The following is a 19,071-nucleotide window of genomic DNA, read 5'->3' on the forward strand; positions in this document are numbered from 1 at the left end:
CAACCAAGTATAGGGATTCCAGAAAGCCAATCAAGGCTCTGTTATTTATTACATTTTTTTTTCTTTTTTAAAAATAAAGACAGTAGGTTATTCTAAAATTCCCTAATACAAGCAGCTGAGACTCTTCTAGGCTTTGGGACCTGGGCAGAGCTAAATGGAGGAAAGAAGACCTCAAACCTCCCTTCTTCAGATCATTAATTACCTTCCTAACATCTGCCTTAGCACTGTCTTTTCAAAGCGGAAGCAAAAAGCACAAAGCCACTGCAAAGGGCCAGACCAACTTCTTACTCAAAATTTGCAAGTGACAATACCTGACTCTCAAGGGAATAACTCCCAAAGCAATAAGCCTAAAGAGCAAAGAGCTCCCCAGGAAAGATGTCAGAGTATTTGTTTCTAGCCCTGTCCTTGTAGAGAAAAAGCCTACCAGTAAAGCCCCAGCTTATGCTTCCTACAGAGGTCAACACAGTTGGCCACAGTCAGCCACTTTTACCCAGTGGCCTGTTGGTTGCAAACCATTACCTCCTGTCCCTCTCCTTCCTTGCTACCTGTCTTCTCTTGTTGGGAGTGTCCACAGTACACTTGTGCCTGTGTGGAGCCCTCCTAGAGCAGTAGCTCTCAAATTCCGGCATTTCTGATTCACAAAGTCTGGGGTCAAGTATCAAATTCCAGCATTTCTGATTCACAAAGTCTGGGGCCAAGTACAGTAATTTGTATTTTTAACAAGTTTCCAGGCGCTGCTGCTACTAGTGATGGTCAGGCAAGAACCACTATCTCAGACCAGGAACAGGAGGGCTGAAGGGGAGGTCAGCAAACTACACTCCACAGGCTAAAGCTAGCCCTGAGCTAAAAGGATTATAAAAACAAACAAATCGAGAGTATGTGACAAAAACCATCTGTGGCTCGCAAAGCCTAAAATATTTACTGGCCCTTTCCAGAAAAAGTTTGCTGACCCCTGACCTAGAGCATGTGCCAGAGCCTTGGCTGCAAAGGTCTCCTGCTGTTCCAATACAAAGTGCTTCTACTCAAACTCTGAAATGAAGGAGGTGCTAAATATTGATTTTCATTCCCTCACAAACTTCTCCAACCTCTTTTTATTTGAAAGCCCAGCACAGCATCATGAACAAAGTGTTTTGCGTGTGTTAAGAATTGTTGACATTATTTTGTCTTTGGATCTATAATACTGCACATCATACATAATTCAAAAAGATACAAAAGGGTATATAGTGAAAAGTCTGTCCCCTATCCCCTTGTTCCCTCATGCGGGAGGTTACTTGAGTCTGCATACACATTTACGTACATATCCTTGTATAAATTATGTAACTGTGTATATATGCATAAAACGTACATTTTAAAACACAAATGGTATCACACTGTGTACTCTGCTACATATTGCTTTTTTTTATTCCATGTTAGTTTTGGGAGATTATTCCATGGGTACATATTCCCTTTTTCATTTTTCTTAACAGCCACATACAATACTCCATTATATGGATATACAGTAATTTTTAACCACTTTCCTAACTGAACTTTAGGTTGATAAACTCCTGGAAGAATTAAGAAGAATCATTGACTATAAAGAGTGTGTGCATTTGTAATTTCGGTGGATCACACTATTGCCTTCCAAATAGTAGTACCTGTTCACGTCCCCCACCCCACCCCCCCACCCCCAGCACTGTATAGAAGGCAGCATGTGCTTCCCCACACCTATATTCTAACCTGTGTCCAGACAGTTTGATCTTGGCCAATTTGATAAGTGAAAAAGTATGATTTAATTTGCATTTCTCTAGAGCACTTCAGCATCTTTTTGTGTGTTTAAGAGTTAGTATATTTAAGTAGTTCTTTTTCTGTGAACTGTGTTCAGTTACTTAATGGAATTTTCTGTTAGTAACTGGTCTTTATCTTGTTAACGGTATCTTTCAATATTTGTCCCTTTTGTTGATAAATATTTTCTTAGTTTGTCATCGTCTTTTGGTTTTGTTTTTTTTCTTTCTGCCATGCAGCAATTTAACTTAAAATTGTATGTAGTTAAGTCAGTTTTTTTGGTTTGTTTTTTTTTTCACGGCTTCTGTGTTTTCTGCCTTAGCTTTTCCACTTGGGGCCTATTTTTAAAAAAGAAAACTGTTGTATTTTTCTCTTAGTACATTTATGAGATTTTTTGCATATTCGGGTATTCTTTTGATTTGGAACTTAGAATAAATTATGAGGTAGGGGTATAACTTTTTCCTTTTTTTTTTTTTTTTTTTTACATTTATTTAATTTTTACATTTATTCATTTTTGAGAGACCGAGCACAAGTGGGGGAGGGGCAGAGAGAAGGAGACAGAATCTGAAGCAGGCTCCAGGCTCCGAGCTGTCAGCACAGAGCCCGACACGGGGCTCGAACTCACAAACCGTGAACTCATGACCTGAGCCGAAGTCCAACACTTAATTGACTGAGCCACCCAGGCGCCCCATAACTTTTTTCTTTATATCATTATCTAACATGATTTATTGAGCAACCCACCTTCCCATGCTGGTTTCAAATAATACCTTAAAAGTTTTTCATTGTTAAATGGCCATTGACAAAATGAAGGAAATGCTAAATGAAAAGGATCAGGTTAGATCACAATAATTCTGAACTGTCATTGCATTTTCAAATCATCTAAGGCATCTACTTTCTCGAAGTGTGTATCTGAACTACCATGGGATTTTGTTAAATACGTAGATTCTGATTCACTAAGCCTAGTAGGTTCTGGGGTTCACTATTTCTAATAAGCTCCCAGATGCTAAAGCTGTTGGTCTTTGAACTACATTTTAAGTGGCAATACTTGTGCCTGGGCCCCTCCAACAGAGTTTTTTACCGTATTCGTCTGTGGTAGTTTCAGAGATTTCCGAGGTGATTCTAATGTACAGTTAGGGTTGAGAACTGATAGATTAGGAGATCTGAATTTCAGTAACTATTATTTTGGCAACTATTGCTTGAAGAGCCAGATAATTACCTGGTGTAAAGTAAGTGGGTTTGGCGTTCTTAGCCTAATAGTGATTGCTGAGAATAATAAATTGGTGAGGACTCCAACCCTTACACATTTTCCTACCTTTTCCCCCTCTTTCCTTAACTGCTTTAAAAGGATAATAGAAAAACAGTTACAGAAGTAAAAGCACTATTATATTTGGTTATTTCCTTTTCAAAGCATCAAAGTGCCTAAAGTCTTTGAAAAGTTGCTATATGTTTTTCCACAGGTGGAATGAGGTATCATCTGCTGTCTCCAGAGGATCGAGAGGAATTGGTAGAAGGCACAAGGCCCAGAAGAAAGAAACATGACTACCGCATAGCCCTGTTTGGAGGCTCCCAGCCACAATCTTGTAGATATTTTAACCCAAAGGTAACTGATTTTTATTGTTTTGGTTTTTGAAAGCTCAGAGCACATAAACACTCATCTGCCACTAGTAATAGCTCATACGTTTAGAGAAGTTACAGTTTGTGTTGTTCTTTCACATATCTTTTGATATACACAGTTGTCTTCTTTAACAAATAAAGAAATTGAGGCTACTCAGATTTTAAATGTTTCAGTAATTGCTCTGGAATGCAGGGTAGTAACCACTGTACCAAAGAAAATGGAAAACTAGTTCTCCTATCTTATCTCATTTTGTTACTAACCCCTTGCATTCATTACGACTCCTTGTTTCCTTTAGGTGCTATTTTCAATGACAATATGGTTCTGGAGCTGTATGTGGGTTGTTGTTTTTTTTTTTACTTTAGTAATTATGTTTTAGTGTAAATTAATACATACTCATTCTGGAAAATTTGAAAACCTAGAAAATCACAAAGAAAACAGATAAAGTTACCTTTAACTATGTAGAAATAATTATCAATTTTAATGTGTTTTCCAGTACATGTTATACCATTTGGACAAGCAGAGCCTGAGTCATAGGTCTAGAAATACAATTTTTAATAGACTATTAATTATAACCTTGAGAAAGGCCACTTACATTTCTACCCCTCGTTTCTTAGTCTTGTATGTTTTGGCTATGGAAGGGATAATACCATATTCTGTTAGTACTAAATGTGTTGCTGGGGCAGAGCACATATCACAGTCCTAAAATATAACACCCCAACCTTGCAAGGTGGTACCCATAACTGGTGTTGAATCTAAGCATATAATGGTCTCTTTATTATTTTGTTGGCCCATTTTTGGTTGATGATAGATACCTGATAAGTCCAGAGCATCCTCTTGACATCAGGATGCTTATCTGATACTTGTTTCTTTGGAGGCAGTCTATGTCATACTGTAGTAGTGATGTACAAAGCATTTGTAATATGGTGATGTTGTCAAGTGTACAAGAGAGAGTGAAGTCCAAGCCAAGTCCAAAGTATTAGTTCCAATGAGGGCAGAGCATTGTCCCTTTAACAGTGGAGGGGTCCCAGTGCAATTAGCCTGGTATTAGATAACTAACTGGTTCCCGCAAGGTTTGGTAACAAATCAAGGGCTTAGGATTGATCAATATTCCTGACAAAGTGGGAGCTGACTAGTGGATAGCCACATTGGCCTTAGGGCGGGAAAGTATGTTAGCTTCCATAGCTGCTAGCATATGTAGCCTCTGTCATTGACCCTGTGGTCACTCATAAGCCCATTGAGCACAAGCATCAGATTGAAAAGGGAAGGTATAGATGGCAGTCCTATCCATGTAATTATTAAGAGACTTTACTGGTGGGCGCTCTGTTAAGAATTCATATGGGATGCAGGTTTGTGTCCTTTCTAGAGGGCCATCTACATTATCCTTCCTCGAATCTTTCTGTCAACAGTCTTACATTGTTGCTTATTTCAGGTCTGCATCCATCTGGGTGAACCATTAGCTACTGTCAGAATTGATAAAAACTGATCTTAGCCTGTCTCTCCTGAAGGGCATAATGGAAGATAAAAGGAACTACTTGAAATTCTGCCAAATCAGAAGGTTTCTTCTGAATTGTCCTTTAGTACCATTTTTGAAGGGACTAAAATGCTTTAGCAGTCCCCTCTTGACTAGTACTATCACAAATGATCCAAGCTCAGGTCTTTCAAATTCATCAGCTGATTTATCAGGGACCACCTCCACAAAGACATAACCCTGGTCGAAGGAGAAGACCTCCTAGGAAGGAGTTGTGATTCGTCCTTTCGGGTATTCTGTGCCTTTGGGACCTCCGTAAGTGCAGGGTTATGTTTACAAACCAAATGACTGGTCAAAGGCATGCTATTTGTGATTTGATAGATCAGGTAAAATGGTTCAAAACAGGTTAATGATATGGTCAACCTGGTTTCCTTTGGTGTCAGACATTTGCTGTCTGTCACAACCTAGTGGCCAGCCAGGAGCTATGTACTGAAAAAAATGGGTTGGCCTTGCTCCAGAATCCCAGGGGCATGCTCCGTGATCATACTGGAACATGCCCCAAGCTATAAGCAGCACACTGGTCAGTACATTGATGCCCCAGGATCACAAAGTAACCTGAGCAGCCAAGCCATTCTACTATAGCCTGTCCTACTTAGAAGGTTGTCTCCTGCTCTAGGTTTCACTTGCAACTGGCAGCTTTTTGGTTTACCCTATAAACATATAAAAGTGGGACACTCAGTTACAGGATCTGTTCCATCTGTAGTATGTAGGAGATACTTGGGGCAGCAAGCTATAGCCTTCGTTTCCAAGGAGCTATACCAACATGCTGTAGATCAGAGCTTAATGAACTTTGTCTATAAAGGACTTCATAATAAATATTTTCAGTTTTGTAGGCTACACAGTCTCTGTCATTACTGGTCAACTCTGATGCTATAGCAGGAAAACAGCCATAAACTACATGAACAAATGGGCATGGGTGTGTTCTTGTTTATTTACAAAAATAGGCAGTGATTTGCCAGCCCAGTTTTGCCATCTGTAGGCCATAGTTTGCCAACCCAGCTCTAGACCTGTGCACATCTTTGAACTTTGTAGTGACTATATTCTAGGCTAAGCTTCTGTCCTGTCAAGCACTTGTCTTACCACTTCCTGTTCTCCAGAACTGATCAGAATTATGGGCATCAATATAGGAAACCAGGGTGTGACAACCTTTGGTAAAGTGAGATAGACCAAGGGTCCTGCAGCTTAGATTATAGCATACAGAGTCCTCTCTTGACTTGAGGTCAGACCATGAAATGATTTTGTTTTCCCTGCCAGCTGAAAAGAAATCCCATCGAATGGTGTGGATAGACAGTAACAGAAATACTCCTAGCAGAGTGTTAGCTATATACCAAGTGTTAGCAGTAGTTTCAATCTGGTCCAGTCAGAAGACCACACATGACCCTGCTGCAACAATTAGAGGCATTAGTCTCGGCAGTTCTACAAAGCAGCAGTTCCTCCTCTGTTTTGGTAGAAAAAGAGGCCTTACCAAAGAAGGCTTTTCCTTCTTACTGTAGTATTTAACACCACAACCCATGAGTAAATATACTGCCAGATAGCAAGAAGACCTCTCTCCAAGGAGGGAGGGTTGGGTTAGATTGGTTAAACAGCATCATGTTTGGACTGTCCCTGTTGGTCTGGTCTCAACTCATCCATCCGTCTCTGGCCCATTCTTCCATCTCCAGAATATAGGCTGTATTTTCTTTACTAAAGACATCTGGCTTCCTTTCTCAGAAGACTGGTGTCTGGCAGGTACAACAAGGCTTCATGGCCTATGTGGTACAACCCAGTAAGCACAATGGTGTTGTGCTTAAGTGATTGATACACCTACCCATCTATTTCACACCAGGTAAAGTTAAGACTTCTTGACATTTCACTGTTTCATTGTTTTTTAATTTTTCAGGATCCATTTGAATAAAGAGCAGGAAACTTACAAGTATGATCTTTTTTTTCCAAGCAAAAATTGAAATCATAGGAGTTTATAATTCTATGAACCACAGCTTTCAAGTGTTGATAATAACCCCTTCTTGTTACCCAAAGCCTAACTACAGTATTGATTTTTACAGTTAAAAGCAAAAAACAAAAACAAAAAAACCCTAACTATACTTGTGGTGAGCAGAGCATAACATATAGACTTATCAAATCACTATGTTGCACACCTAAAACTAATGTAACATTGTGTGTTAAGTATACTTCAGTTTCTTTAAAAGGAAATGAAACTACATTTTGGTAGAAAATATTTTATATTAAAGTAGGTGGCTATTTTGATGTATGGAGGGACAAGGAGATCTTAATTTCATTTACGAGGCTGAGCATTGTAGAATGTGGCAAATGTGGAATGACTCCCAGCACTTTATTTTTGGTGTGTAGTTCTAACCCTTTCCTTGATTTTTTTTTTTTTTTATTGGACAGTGAAAAAGAGACACATATTCTATACAAGCCTGAAAGTAAGACTGTAACTCCAGAATTCTCATTCATTGTCTTACTTTGCTCTTATAAATGCCTGATACATACTTAATGTTCTTCCCTGTATGCAACCACAAATTTTTAGGCTTTCAATGGAAAAATTCAAATAATTAAGGAAATAACCAGAAATAAAATTATACTCATTCCATCAATTCTCTTATGCCCTGAAGCTAACACCATTAGAATTCCACTAAATGTTTATTAAATGTTTCTATTAGAAGTATCACGCCCTCCCTTCTTTTTGCTATAAAATTTTATCTTGAAAAACTCACCCATTACTATTATTTGTATATAATATTTTAATATAAGTTGATTAGTCTTTATTATATCTAATATTTAAATAATTGGGAAGGCTGATTTCATTATAAATTATTGTTATTTATCTTGAATCTCCCAAAGTGAACACTATTTCAGTATTCAAGTAGATTGCTTAATAAGAAGTACTATTCAGAAATTATATTTTATTGAACTTAACCTTTCATCAGTTAGAATTCAGAAATTCAGATTTGACGGTCATCAAGTGGGCCCCATTTGTGTGTGTGCTATATGCACCAAAAATTATTTTCATTGAATTGATCTCCTTTAAAGGAGGCAATTTAAGCAGTATTATTACTTAATTGAATTGTCTAGAATTAAGGTGGTATCCCTATAAACTATTATCATTAGATATTCCTTGGATATCACTGGTGAGAAGAGGCAAATATATTAATTGCTGACTGAAAAATGATAAAATCTTATTTTTTTTCCTGAGTATTGACAGAAAAAGGAGTCTTGGGTTGCTGTATTGAATTGAAATGATGTAATTCTTGTTATGATCCTTTTATAAAGTCTGTTGAGTCTTCCTTTCTCCCATCTGCACCTGTTCTTAAAGTTTTCAAGTGCTTAGTGATTACTAAAAAAGTTATTTATGTGTAACCATGCTCTACTCTTTTAGTACTGGTATTCTCAAATTGTAGGATGGGAATGTCTTATGATATTAATGCCTAAATAAAAGTTGACTTAATTGACCAGTTTTTATATGGACTGTTACTACCGGTAAAATGATGAGCTCTAAGGGCTTAGAACTTGGTAAAGGTCTTGGCTTGCCACTTCAGTATAGTGGAGAAATAGGAGACCGTGTCCTAGAGAAAAAGGGATTCTGCCTATTCCCTGCCAAAAACAAATAAGGACTGAGACCCAACAAGGTAAGGGCCAGAGCCTGTAAATTACAAAGGCAGAAAACCGTATGGTGCCGTGTCATATGAAACCATCAGGTTCAGAAGGATTACCCTGAGTACATTTTCTCATTCAGAACTCTGACAGATTCATCACTGAGCTTAGTGTCTGGCCCAATGTGGACACTCAAGTTTGAAAGGATGAATACACCAAGATAACTTTATATATAACACTTCACAAGCAGTTTTGTCAGTTTTATAGGACTGGGTTTAAACATAGGTGGGCCCTAAATCAAAAGAAATGAAGTTACCTTCCACTCAGAACACATTTTCCTGCTGGAAATATTGTTTGTTATAGGTATCAGTGTGCTTCACAGTGCTTTTTCTCACAGCATCATAGCCACCTTACCTCTTAAACAGGCCTTCACTGAGGAGACAGTCCCACTCTGTGATCAGGGTGGAAATGGGCAGTTATACATTGCATATTATTTTAAAAGACATGTACACGAAGAAGTGTAAATCTTAAATTAAAAAGTTAATAAGGCACATGGGGAACCTAGAAGAGCAGGCTCCTTTGTCAGAGAGCAACTCTTGATCTCAGGGTTGTGAGTTTGAGCCCCACATTGGATGTAGAGATTACTTAAATAAAAAATTAACAAAGCTTGTATGAGAGTGTATCAGTTGTGTTTGCCACCAGCAAAAGAGTGCTGTAGAAGCAGTGCACAGAGGTAAAAGGAAGAGCACTGCTCAAAGGATCAGGAGCGCCCATAGGAACAAAATATCCAAAGTGGGCAGCAGTCATCCCAAGTGGATTGGATCCTGGCTGTGTACCCAGGGGCCGACATTGTTGGAACGCAAGTGTGGGTCACCCTGGGTATCCCTTCAGCTTCGTTAGTTGTCGTTATAATAGGCATCCAGTGGTAATAAGGTCCTCTACAGCTTGGGCACAGTAGCTGTTCCGTGAGCTTGTTTGCATGCAGTTTGGTTAGAGAGGCGGTACTCACATTCATATGGAAGAGACTGGAGTACATTCTGAAGTAAATTCTCAGGAGAGTGCTCTTCCTTCCTAAAATGTCTTCTAAAATATTGAGAGCCTCAGTTCTTCTCTCTTCAAGCATCTCCACCACACACTATTTTGTAGTTTTATTCTAAAACCAACCTGACAGCCCCTTGCTGTCACCCTTCAGGGATCTGTTTCTTTTTGTGTTTAGTCACTGCGTCTGCAAGAAACCCCAGTGAAGTACAGCTAACCACAGGAGGGATGATACCAGACTCATTCTCTGTAAGCCATAGTTATCATAAATTAACAGATCAATCCCCTAAAAAAGTCTGGGAGAGAGCAGAAATAGAGCTGTAGTTTTATTATTTTGTTTTGTTTCTGTAATAGAGCAGTAGGTATTTGATTAAGGGGTGTAAGGGGGAAGGAATGAGAAAACTAAACATGGCATCTGTGTGTGGTGGTGCTTTAAAGACTCCAGCCATTCTGAAATGAGCCGGAGAGTAGTGGGCATATGAACACAGGACTACAGGGATAAGGGTCAGGTTGAGGGTAATCCTCAGAGAAGTAGAAAAATTACCACTACCATGGCACTTGGAATTTTCTCTTGGCTAATTTGGGTAATTGTTCATATGATGACCCAGAGGCACAGTAAGATCTGTCATCCTAGAAGTATTAAATCACGTCCAAATAGGTTTGCTGTGATTATTTTCTTTGAAAATTGGTGATCAGGTTTTAAGAGAAAATTATCCTCAGTGGTTATAAACAACAGAACATATTGTATGGACTATGTCCAGAAGCAGGAAGCAGTTAGAGGCTGAGGTCAGTGAGGAAGCCACTGAACACAGCCAATCAAAAGTCCCAATATGGGATGGACAGTAATGGCCTTGTTGATATGAAGAGCTCCACCTGAGTTGGATTTGTCCATGGAAGCTTCATGGAGGTTTTCTTTTTTTTTTTTTTTAATTTTTTTTTTTTTTTCAACGTTTTTTATTTATTTTTGGGACAGAGAGAGACAGAGCATGAACGGGGGAGGGGCAGAGAGAGAGGGAGACACAGAATCTGAAACAGGCTCCAGGCTCTGAGCCATCAGCCCAGAGCCCGACGCGGGGCTCGAACTCACGGACCGCGAGATCGTGACCTGGCTGAAGTCGGACGCTTAACCGACTGCACCACCCAGGCGCCCCATGGAGGTTTTCTTGAGGGAAACTTACTGGTAGAGTTTGGATAGGAAGAAAGAGAAAAGAGAAGAATATATTGAATCCTAAGTATGTTTGCATCTTTTTGGTTTGATAAGTATGGTTATTAAAATTTTTCATGTGAGCTTCCAAAGTATTACTTAGCTGAATGGAATCTAACTTTGTGCTTTAAAAAAAGAAATTAGATGTAGGTGGAAGAACTGAAAGACTAGGCCATTGGTCATTTTTCTTTTGTGATGCCCTTTTTTTTTTTTTTTTTTTTTTTTTTTTTGGTTCTTTTTCTTTGTTTTATTTGTTCTGTTGGTTGGTTACTTTTGTTTTGTTTTGTTTTTGTAAATGAAAGCACCTCTTTAGGAGAAAGAGCATTTCAAGTTTAGGGTATATGAACTAAGGCAAATCAGTCTTTCTAAACTTCAGCTTTCTGGTCTATTAAGAAAGTTTAAAGCTTCTCAGCATTTGTGTGAGCATCAGTTATGTTTATTTGACTCCATCTTTTCTTTGACCTTCATTCACTCAGCTTCTCCCTGCCACATCTTTAGGATTCTTCATCTTCCATATTTAAACATAAAAAGGCTTCTCATCTTCCTTTGTTGTTCATCTCCTTTGTCTCTTCACCTTCCCCAACTCTTCCAAACCTCTTGCCCTTGTGCAGCATCTCCCCTACTCTGTCCATCTGAGACAGCAGATGTTCATCCCATCTAGTGAGAACAGTTTATTAAAGGAGTCTGTTACTGCATTTCAAGATTTGGGACAGTCATTTAAAGCGTAGTGTGCCTTCCCGTGCCAAGATTTGCAAGTTAGGGCTGTAAAGGCAGATCTTGTGTTGAAGTAACTGGCAGAGCGCTAGCATAGGGGCGCTTCATGGATTCTCCACGCAAAGCACAAGGGCTCTTATAAAGCCTAACATCCTTCTCAGGGTCCACTTTTGCATTGAGCTTCATTTCATATTTAAATTTCTGAGTAATTCAGGTTTGAGTTTTGTTTTCTGGTGGTATGGTATTCATCTGAGAGTTGAAGGGAAGACATTTTGTGACTTTATAAAGCCGCAGGTTTTTTGTTTTAAAGTCGGTCCCACGCCCAGGATGGAGCCCAATGTGGGGCTTGAACTCATGACCCCCAAGATCAAGATCTGAGCTGAGACTGAGTCTGACACTTAAACCTACTGAGCCACCCAGACACCCAGCAGCAGTTATTCTTAATCAGTAATTCCCTTTCATCAGGTCTCTGCCCTTCCTTCAGGCTCCTTGCTAATTTTAACAATCATTAACAGCTGAGAAATGGCCACTTACATGCTTGTTGTTCCTTATTTATCTCACAGTTTACTACAGCACAGCCATGCCCCACCCACCCCCACCCAGCCCCCACTGTGGAAGCCCTTTCTTCCTAACTACAATGCTGTATTTCTTGAAGAACTTAAATTACAAGAGCAGTTTCTCCTAATGGCTGATTATTTAAATCCCTTTCTGGAGTTTGGAAGGTTAATATGTTCTCAGCAATATTTGTGTGACCCTGTTGAAAATAGTGTATTTCAAAATGGGTATGGCCTGAGAAATTACTTGGCATGATCAAATGTTTACTTCTGAAAACCAGAGTGCCCTGGTAAGTGTGCTGTTTGGAAGGAAGGCAGAAAGACTGCTTCTGATCTGTCCTGTAGTTGAAACTCAGCCTCATAGTATAGTAGCTATTTATGTGTTTCAGTTCTTAAAACCTGAAATTAATTTTACTTCCACCTTTGTGTTAAAACATTAGCACTATTATAAACATCTGCTCTGAGAAGTTGTTTCCCTTGTACCATACTTTTGCTACCATTTGCCTGATTGATGTATTTACTTTTTCTGTTTGTTTGTTTTTAATGTTTATTTTTGAGAGAAAGACAGAGTGCAAGGGAGGGGCAGAGAGAGACAGAGACACAGGCTCCCAAGCAGGCTCCAGGCTGTCAGCACAGAGCCCGACATGGGGCATGAACCCATGGACCACGAGGTCATAAACTGAGCCAAAGTCGGACGCTTGACCAACTGAGCCACCCAGGTGCCCCTACTTTTTCTGTTTAAATAAACACATGTAGAAAATTCAAATATAGCAAGATATAAAGGAGAAAGCCAAAGCACTCCCAGTATCAAAAGACAGTTCTCAGAAGTTAGTGAATATCATTCCAGTCCTCTCATTTTACATATATAAGATCATACTGTACACGCTATCTTGTAAAAACTATTTTTTACTCTTTCGGCATTTATATTGTGGAAGTATTTTCATGTCAGTGAAAATACCATCCTTTCAAAGGGCTACAGAGTGTTCCGTCATAGGGATATAACATAATTTATCTGAAGCTAAGGATATACCATAATTTGTTTAATGCTTATCTTCTTCATGCACATTTGGCCTAATTCCCATTTTTCCCTGTTAAAATACCCCTGCAGTGAAACATCTTGTATATGCCAACTTTACACTGTCCCAATTTTTTCTGGAGAGTAAATTCCTAGGAGAAGAATTGTTCTAGCTAAGGATAAAGATGGAAACTCTTTCAGTTTACCAAAAAAGTAGATAAAAGCTTGGTTCCTAACATCAGCTACTGTTTGTTGGTGGGTCATAGGTTTCCTGTACCTCAGTAGTGCAGCCACCAGAGGCCCAGGGACTAGAGTGACAAGATGCACACTGGAGTCAGTATAAAGACATCACTACAATGAGGAACTGACTCATTGGACTAGGAGCCCCGTGCAGCAGCATCTACAGTCTTTGACCTTTAGAAAGTCAAAAATGAAGGTGGTTCAGCTGAAAGACATTCCCACAAATCTGGCCTATCTCCCAACAAAAACATTCCCATCAGTACGCTAAGCCTTCGGCCAAATACCATACAAAGACATGGGGGAAATCACTGTTTTCAGAGAGGCTGTGGTTTTAGTGCTCAATTATTATTTTTCTAAGTGATAAGATATGGAGACTGTGCATGAGGACCTCAGTGGTCCTCTCGCCATCATCTTGATTGGTAGATGAGGGTGGTTCAGGTCCTTTGATGTCAAGTCAAATGCCCAGAGTGACTTAGCTAGAAATACAACAGGAATAAGAAGAACCCAGATTATTCCACTCCCAGTCCAGTGTTCTTTCTAGGAGGCCCTATAAGAAGATTTTTAGAGAGCAGGGCAGCGTAGGAGTTAAGAGCACAGCTTTGGAGTCTTGACAAATTGGGACTTAAATCTTGGATTCACTACTTTCTAACGCTGTGATCTTGACATGGTACTTAACTCTCTAAGATATCATCATCTATAAAATAAGCTCATTCCTCATGGAGTTATTGAGGAAATTAAATAAAATGTTTTAAGGTATTTCAGCATAGCTCCTGGAAGGGGAATGCTTGAAATAAGTCAGATAATGGCTTTACAGAAAGTGCTTACAATTTGGACATTGTAAACTCAGATTAGATTGACTCCTTGAAGTTTCTGCAAGAAATCTTAAGGGTTTTTTTTCTTTTATTTATTTAATTTTTTTTGCTGTTTTGTTAATTTTGTTTTCCTTTTTTTCTAAGACCCCATCTTTCCTATGTTTGCTTGGTTTCCTCTCAAAATGATCCAAAATAAAATTCTCGAGTCTTAAAAATAAAAAGTATTTCTTTTATTTTGGATTTTGCTTGTCTTGATTGTTAAAATATCTGTGTGTGGTGTCTTTATTTTTTGAAGATTCATGTGTTTTCAGAATGCAGATTGTATAAAATCAGTCCTTACTCTCAAGGAAAACAGCAAGCTGATATTTTTGCCTTGAGGGATTTAGAGAGGCGATTACAGCCCCTCACCTCAAGAAGCATTTCACTGTAGTACCACACCACTGCTGGAAAATCATACAGGACACGATGTAATGGAGTGCTCAGTCATCAAGCCCAGACTTAAGTGTGGTGGGGATTCAGAAAAAGACAGCGAAGCCTACAAAAAGGAAAGAAGCCTTGAGCTTGAAAAAAATGTTGAATGTGGTATATATCACAGCAGAGACCAGAAAGGCTAAGGACAAAGGAAGACAGGACTTTATACATGAGTGTATATGTGTGTGGATGCATAAATGAGTGATGTGTCAAAACTTCCTTCTACCTGTGTCTTTTCCAGGCTTTCCAGTTATCCCATTTTCATATCAGCGGTCAGGCACAGAAACGTGCATGAAATTGATACTCAATAAAACTTAACTGAGTTACATTGTTTTTAGAGTAACAGTTCCATGCCCACACATATACAATGTAACTCTAGTGCTATGTATGTGTCTGGACTTACAGGAAAGCTGCGTGTCTAACTTGACCTGTAGCCTAGGAGCTCAGAGCCATAAGCAACCCTTCCTCTACCTGCAGGCCCCAAGTTGGGAATGGTCCTATTGCTAGGATAAGACCTGGCATTCCTACCCACAGAGGCTTTAAGTCAGACTTCTAATCTGTATTTTTACCCTCTCTGCTTGCTCTCTCAACTGCACACATTATCTCCTAGGCAGTATAACAAGTTATTAAAGGGCAAACATCAAATCACCTTCTTAGTATTGTTTTGGATGAAGTGTAGATGGGGGCAGTTAGTAGATGGGAGTGAGATCTACCATACGTACATGTGAGTAAAAAAGCTCCCTTCCCTCAAACATGGATACAACCAAAGCCAGGTATTTTCAAGCACAGGTGCATACCTGTGTATACCTGACAGGTGTATTTAATGAGCTAAAATATAAAATATTAAATTTTAGCTGAAATGAAGTCGGATTTACATTCTAGGTAAAATTCTTGCAAAGGTTATTTCATCTATCTGCCTTGAAGATGAACTCTTAGGTAAGAATATTATATGTAGTTAGTATTTATCAAGCTTAGCGTCTACAATGTACATTGACCAATGACAGTATTTGGAGAATTGAAAAAGATTTAAAAATTTGAGGATTTCTAAAGAAATCAGGGCCCAAATTGCAAGTAGATACAAGCATGTGCATGTGCCTATCTATTCCTGGTCACACATGTGTGCACACACACTGGATAATCATTTTTCCCTTGAGCTTATAGTTCTAAGAGCACAATTTATTTTAATTCTTAAATCTGAAGCCTAAGCCCTATGTGACAGGTACATATGAGAACTCATTTATTCCTTACTCAAACCCTTGGGTAGTATCAAAAGTTAGAACTATTCTATTATCAAACTCTTGGGAGTTATTTGTTTTGTTTTGTTTTCTTTTTGGAACTTCATATCCTAGCGTCTAAATGTTCAAACTCATTTAGCTAAAAGAAAAAGTATTTTGTTTGTGTGTTTAATCCCAGCTCATACATGGGCAGTTATTTTTAATTTGAAGAGTAGCGGGTCTTAGAGATCATTTAAAAGGATATATCACCCACTTTCTCATCCTGAAATAAAGGAAGAGCAGGAAAAGATAATGTTCTTGAGAATATCTTTAGAAATTATGGGAAAGTTCCCATACTGCTTTCTAATAATATCAAATAAATTGGGTGTAAAAGTGGCAAGACTTGAGATTCAGTGAATTAACAATGTATTTTATGAATGAAACTGAAGTTCTCTACTTATAAAGTTGGTCAGGTCGGAATTATGAGTAGATTTGCAGAATATGTAAGAGAGTCATTAGTTTACTTTTGAGGGATCATTCCCTGTAGAGTATGGTCATTACTTTCTCTCTTATTTTTTTTTTCATTCTGTGGTATGCAACTCTAAGAAAACAAATTTTTAAAATAATTTTCCCATTTTTCAGTGTCCATTGAGCAAAACAAACTTTGGGAAAATGTTATATTTATCCTATAGTTTTGTATGCCTGCCATAGGTATACCACTGAGTAACCCAGGGGGATCCCAAATTGAGAATAAAGCAAGGATTAAGACTCTTGTTTTTCTAGGGGTGCCTGGGTGGCTCAGTCAGTTAAGCATCTGCCTTCAGCTCAGGTCATGATCTCGCAGTTTGTGAGTTCAAGCCCCACATCAGGCTCTGCACTCAGTACTGAGCCTGCTTCAGATCCTCTGTCGCCCTTTCCCTCTCTCTCTCTCTCTCTCTCTCAAAAATAAAAATAAACATTAAAAGAAAAAGAATTTGTATTTAAAAATAAAAAGTCTCTTGTTTTTCTGGTCACCTAAAGAGCAGAATGTTCATCATCACAAGGAGTCAAGGTGCTCTGCATAAGGGGCTCTTTTTCCTGAGACTTCCTGGTGTTGTATGATGCTTTGATCTAATCTGATGAATGCCTAAAACAGTGGGCGCTAGTATGACAGATATCCATCAGATTTTCCCAAAGGGCACTGAGCGTTAATAATCACACACACACTGCTTTGCTCAGTGACAGCAGGAATTGTTTGGATTTCTGCCAGTCCCAAATTATTTTTAGACATTTTCAGAAAGCAGCAGAAACACTATAGCTTCCTTGTTCAAAAAAAAAAGGGGGGGGGGTGGAATCAAAGATGCTGTAGCTTTGGGAGAATCCCCATACATTTACACAGAAAAAGGTATCCTTGGATGTATCAGACATAGTGAGGAAACTAAATGGTGCTGTGAACCACCCTTATTGTGAAGTACTGATTATGTGCTCATTTTTAATCCCTGGGAAGAAAAAAGTGAGCTTCCAGCCTAGTTGAACAGATTCTTCAAGTATTCCATAGTAAATATCACAGCTTTAAGAGTCCATCTGAATAAACTGGCTCAACTGAATATTTTTAAAAAGTTAATATTACAGAAGTCCACAAAATACCTTCTCGCCTTAGATGTCAGGAAGATCACAGCACCTTAAACTTCATGTTAGCCAATGATTATTTACATCTCTCAGTGTATCTGGCAGGGAAGGGATGGCTAGAGTTACATTTGAAATAGGCCTTTTTCTAAGTAACAAAAGTACTTCACTTATTTTAGAATTTTCTTGTATTATTATGCTTAGTAACAGAAGGAATAGGAGACTGGTGGTAGGGATGCATTCAAATGTGTGACAGTTTAATCTGGAGCCAGAAAACACCCAAAGCAGCCACTATCTTCCTCTCGCCCTCTGCCCCCACCTAACCGACATTCTGAAGAAATCACACAAGATGAAGTTAGATAATGTCTCAAGCCAAACATTGTGATATGTACTCTAGTAAATTAACAAACATATTTTGTATTTTCTCAACTATGTCTTTGCCTCATCTGTATCAATTTGCCTCATCAGATCAATGCCTCATCTGATCAATAAGATAAGATCATCTTATCATCTGATAAGTTTTGCATTACTGACCATTTTTTTCCTGTTACAGGATTATAGCTGGACAGACATCCGCTGCCCCTTTGAAAAACGAAGGGATGCAGCATGTGTGTTTTGGGACAACGTAGTGTACATTTTGGGGGGCTCTCAGCTTTTCCCCATAAAACGAATGGATTGCTACAATGTCGTGAAGGATAGCTGGTATTCCAAGCTGGGCCCTCCGACACCTCGAGACAGCCTTGCTGCCTGTGCTGCAGAAGGCAAAATTTATACATCTGGAGGTTCCGAAGTCGGTAAGGAATTACTTGGTATCTTTGTTTGCAAAAAGTGTTTTACCAAGTATCTTGGTAAAGTTTCTTGGTTTTTCATATTTATATAAACAACTGGTATGGTCTTTTTAACATAACTTACATACACATCTGTCACATTGTACAGCCCATTTCCCTGAAGGTTTACCTTACTTCGTTAATTTTACAAGAACTTCAGCTTCCTGAGTTACGTTAACTGTCCCATTTTTCTCTCATGCCGTCTAGATTTTAGTTCTATGTAGATTGCTTTAAGATACATAGTATTTGCTTTAACGATTTCAGAGTGTGGCTCACTCATAGACTCTTTAAGATTTCTTTACTACATTCTTGCTTTTAAAATCTATATTGCCTTTTTAGAACAGCATATGGGCTTGGGTGTAAAACACCTTTCTCTTTAATGGATAATTTGTTAGCATCAGGAGTGGTCTTTTTCTAAATGAGTAGTTTTTCTAAATGAATATTCTAGGTGCAGACTGGATATATAATAGCATTTACATGCTTTCACCTTTTCAGATAATTTCTTTAGCTAAATAATGGGTTTATAAAGAAAACTAGAAAGACCAAGTAAACCTAAGGTACAGAATTTAAATGTTAATTAAGTCTTTATTTTCTTTGATAATTTTTATATTAGGCCAGAGAATGTTTTACTTTTGGTCAGCATATTTATCTGTTTGATGTTTTTACTCCCCCACTAGATGTCAAAAATATTTAGATTCTAAAATATTAGAAAATTTAAAGTTTTTTTTAAGTTTATTTTGAAAGAGAGGGAGCATGAGCAAACACTGGGGAGGGTCCGAGAGAAAGGGAGAGAAAGAATCCCAAGCAGGCTCCATGCTGTCAGCATGGGACCCCATGCAGGGCTCGATCACAGCCTGAGCCAAAATCAAGAGTTGGACACTC

The 19,071-nt window shown here is 38.6% G+C and overlaps 1 protein-coding gene and 1 long non-coding RNA gene across 6 annotated transcripts in view; one reads left to right on the top strand and one right to left on the bottom strand.

Annotated features, from left to right (window-relative positions):
- Positions 1–19,071, top strand: part of KLHL7 (kelch like family member 7) — a 69,463-nt gene that overhangs the window by 41,274 nt on the left and 9,118 nt on the right. For all 5 annotated transcript variants that reach the window (XM_042968086.1, XM_007089061.3, XM_042968098.1 and 2 more), the window contains 2 exons: positions 3,219–3,361; positions 17,916–18,156. In XM_042968086.1, the coding sequence (XP_042824020.1) occupies positions 3,219–3,361; positions 17,916–18,156 (384 nt within the window). The remainder of the gene's footprint in view (positions 1–3,218; positions 3,362–17,915; positions 18,157–19,071) is intronic.
- LOC122234007 overlaps positions 1–19,071 on the bottom strand; it is a 50,186-nt gene that overhangs the window by 15,685 nt on the left and 15,430 nt on the right. The gene's annotated exons all lie outside the window — the stretch shown is intronic.

Source organism: Panthera tigris, chromosome A2 (assembly GCF_018350195.1).
Source record: "Panthera tigris isolate Pti1 chromosome A2, P.tigris_Pti1_mat1.1, whole genome shotgun sequence".
Classification (NCBI taxonomy): Eukaryota; Metazoa; Chordata; class Mammalia; order Carnivora; family Felidae; genus Panthera; species Panthera tigris.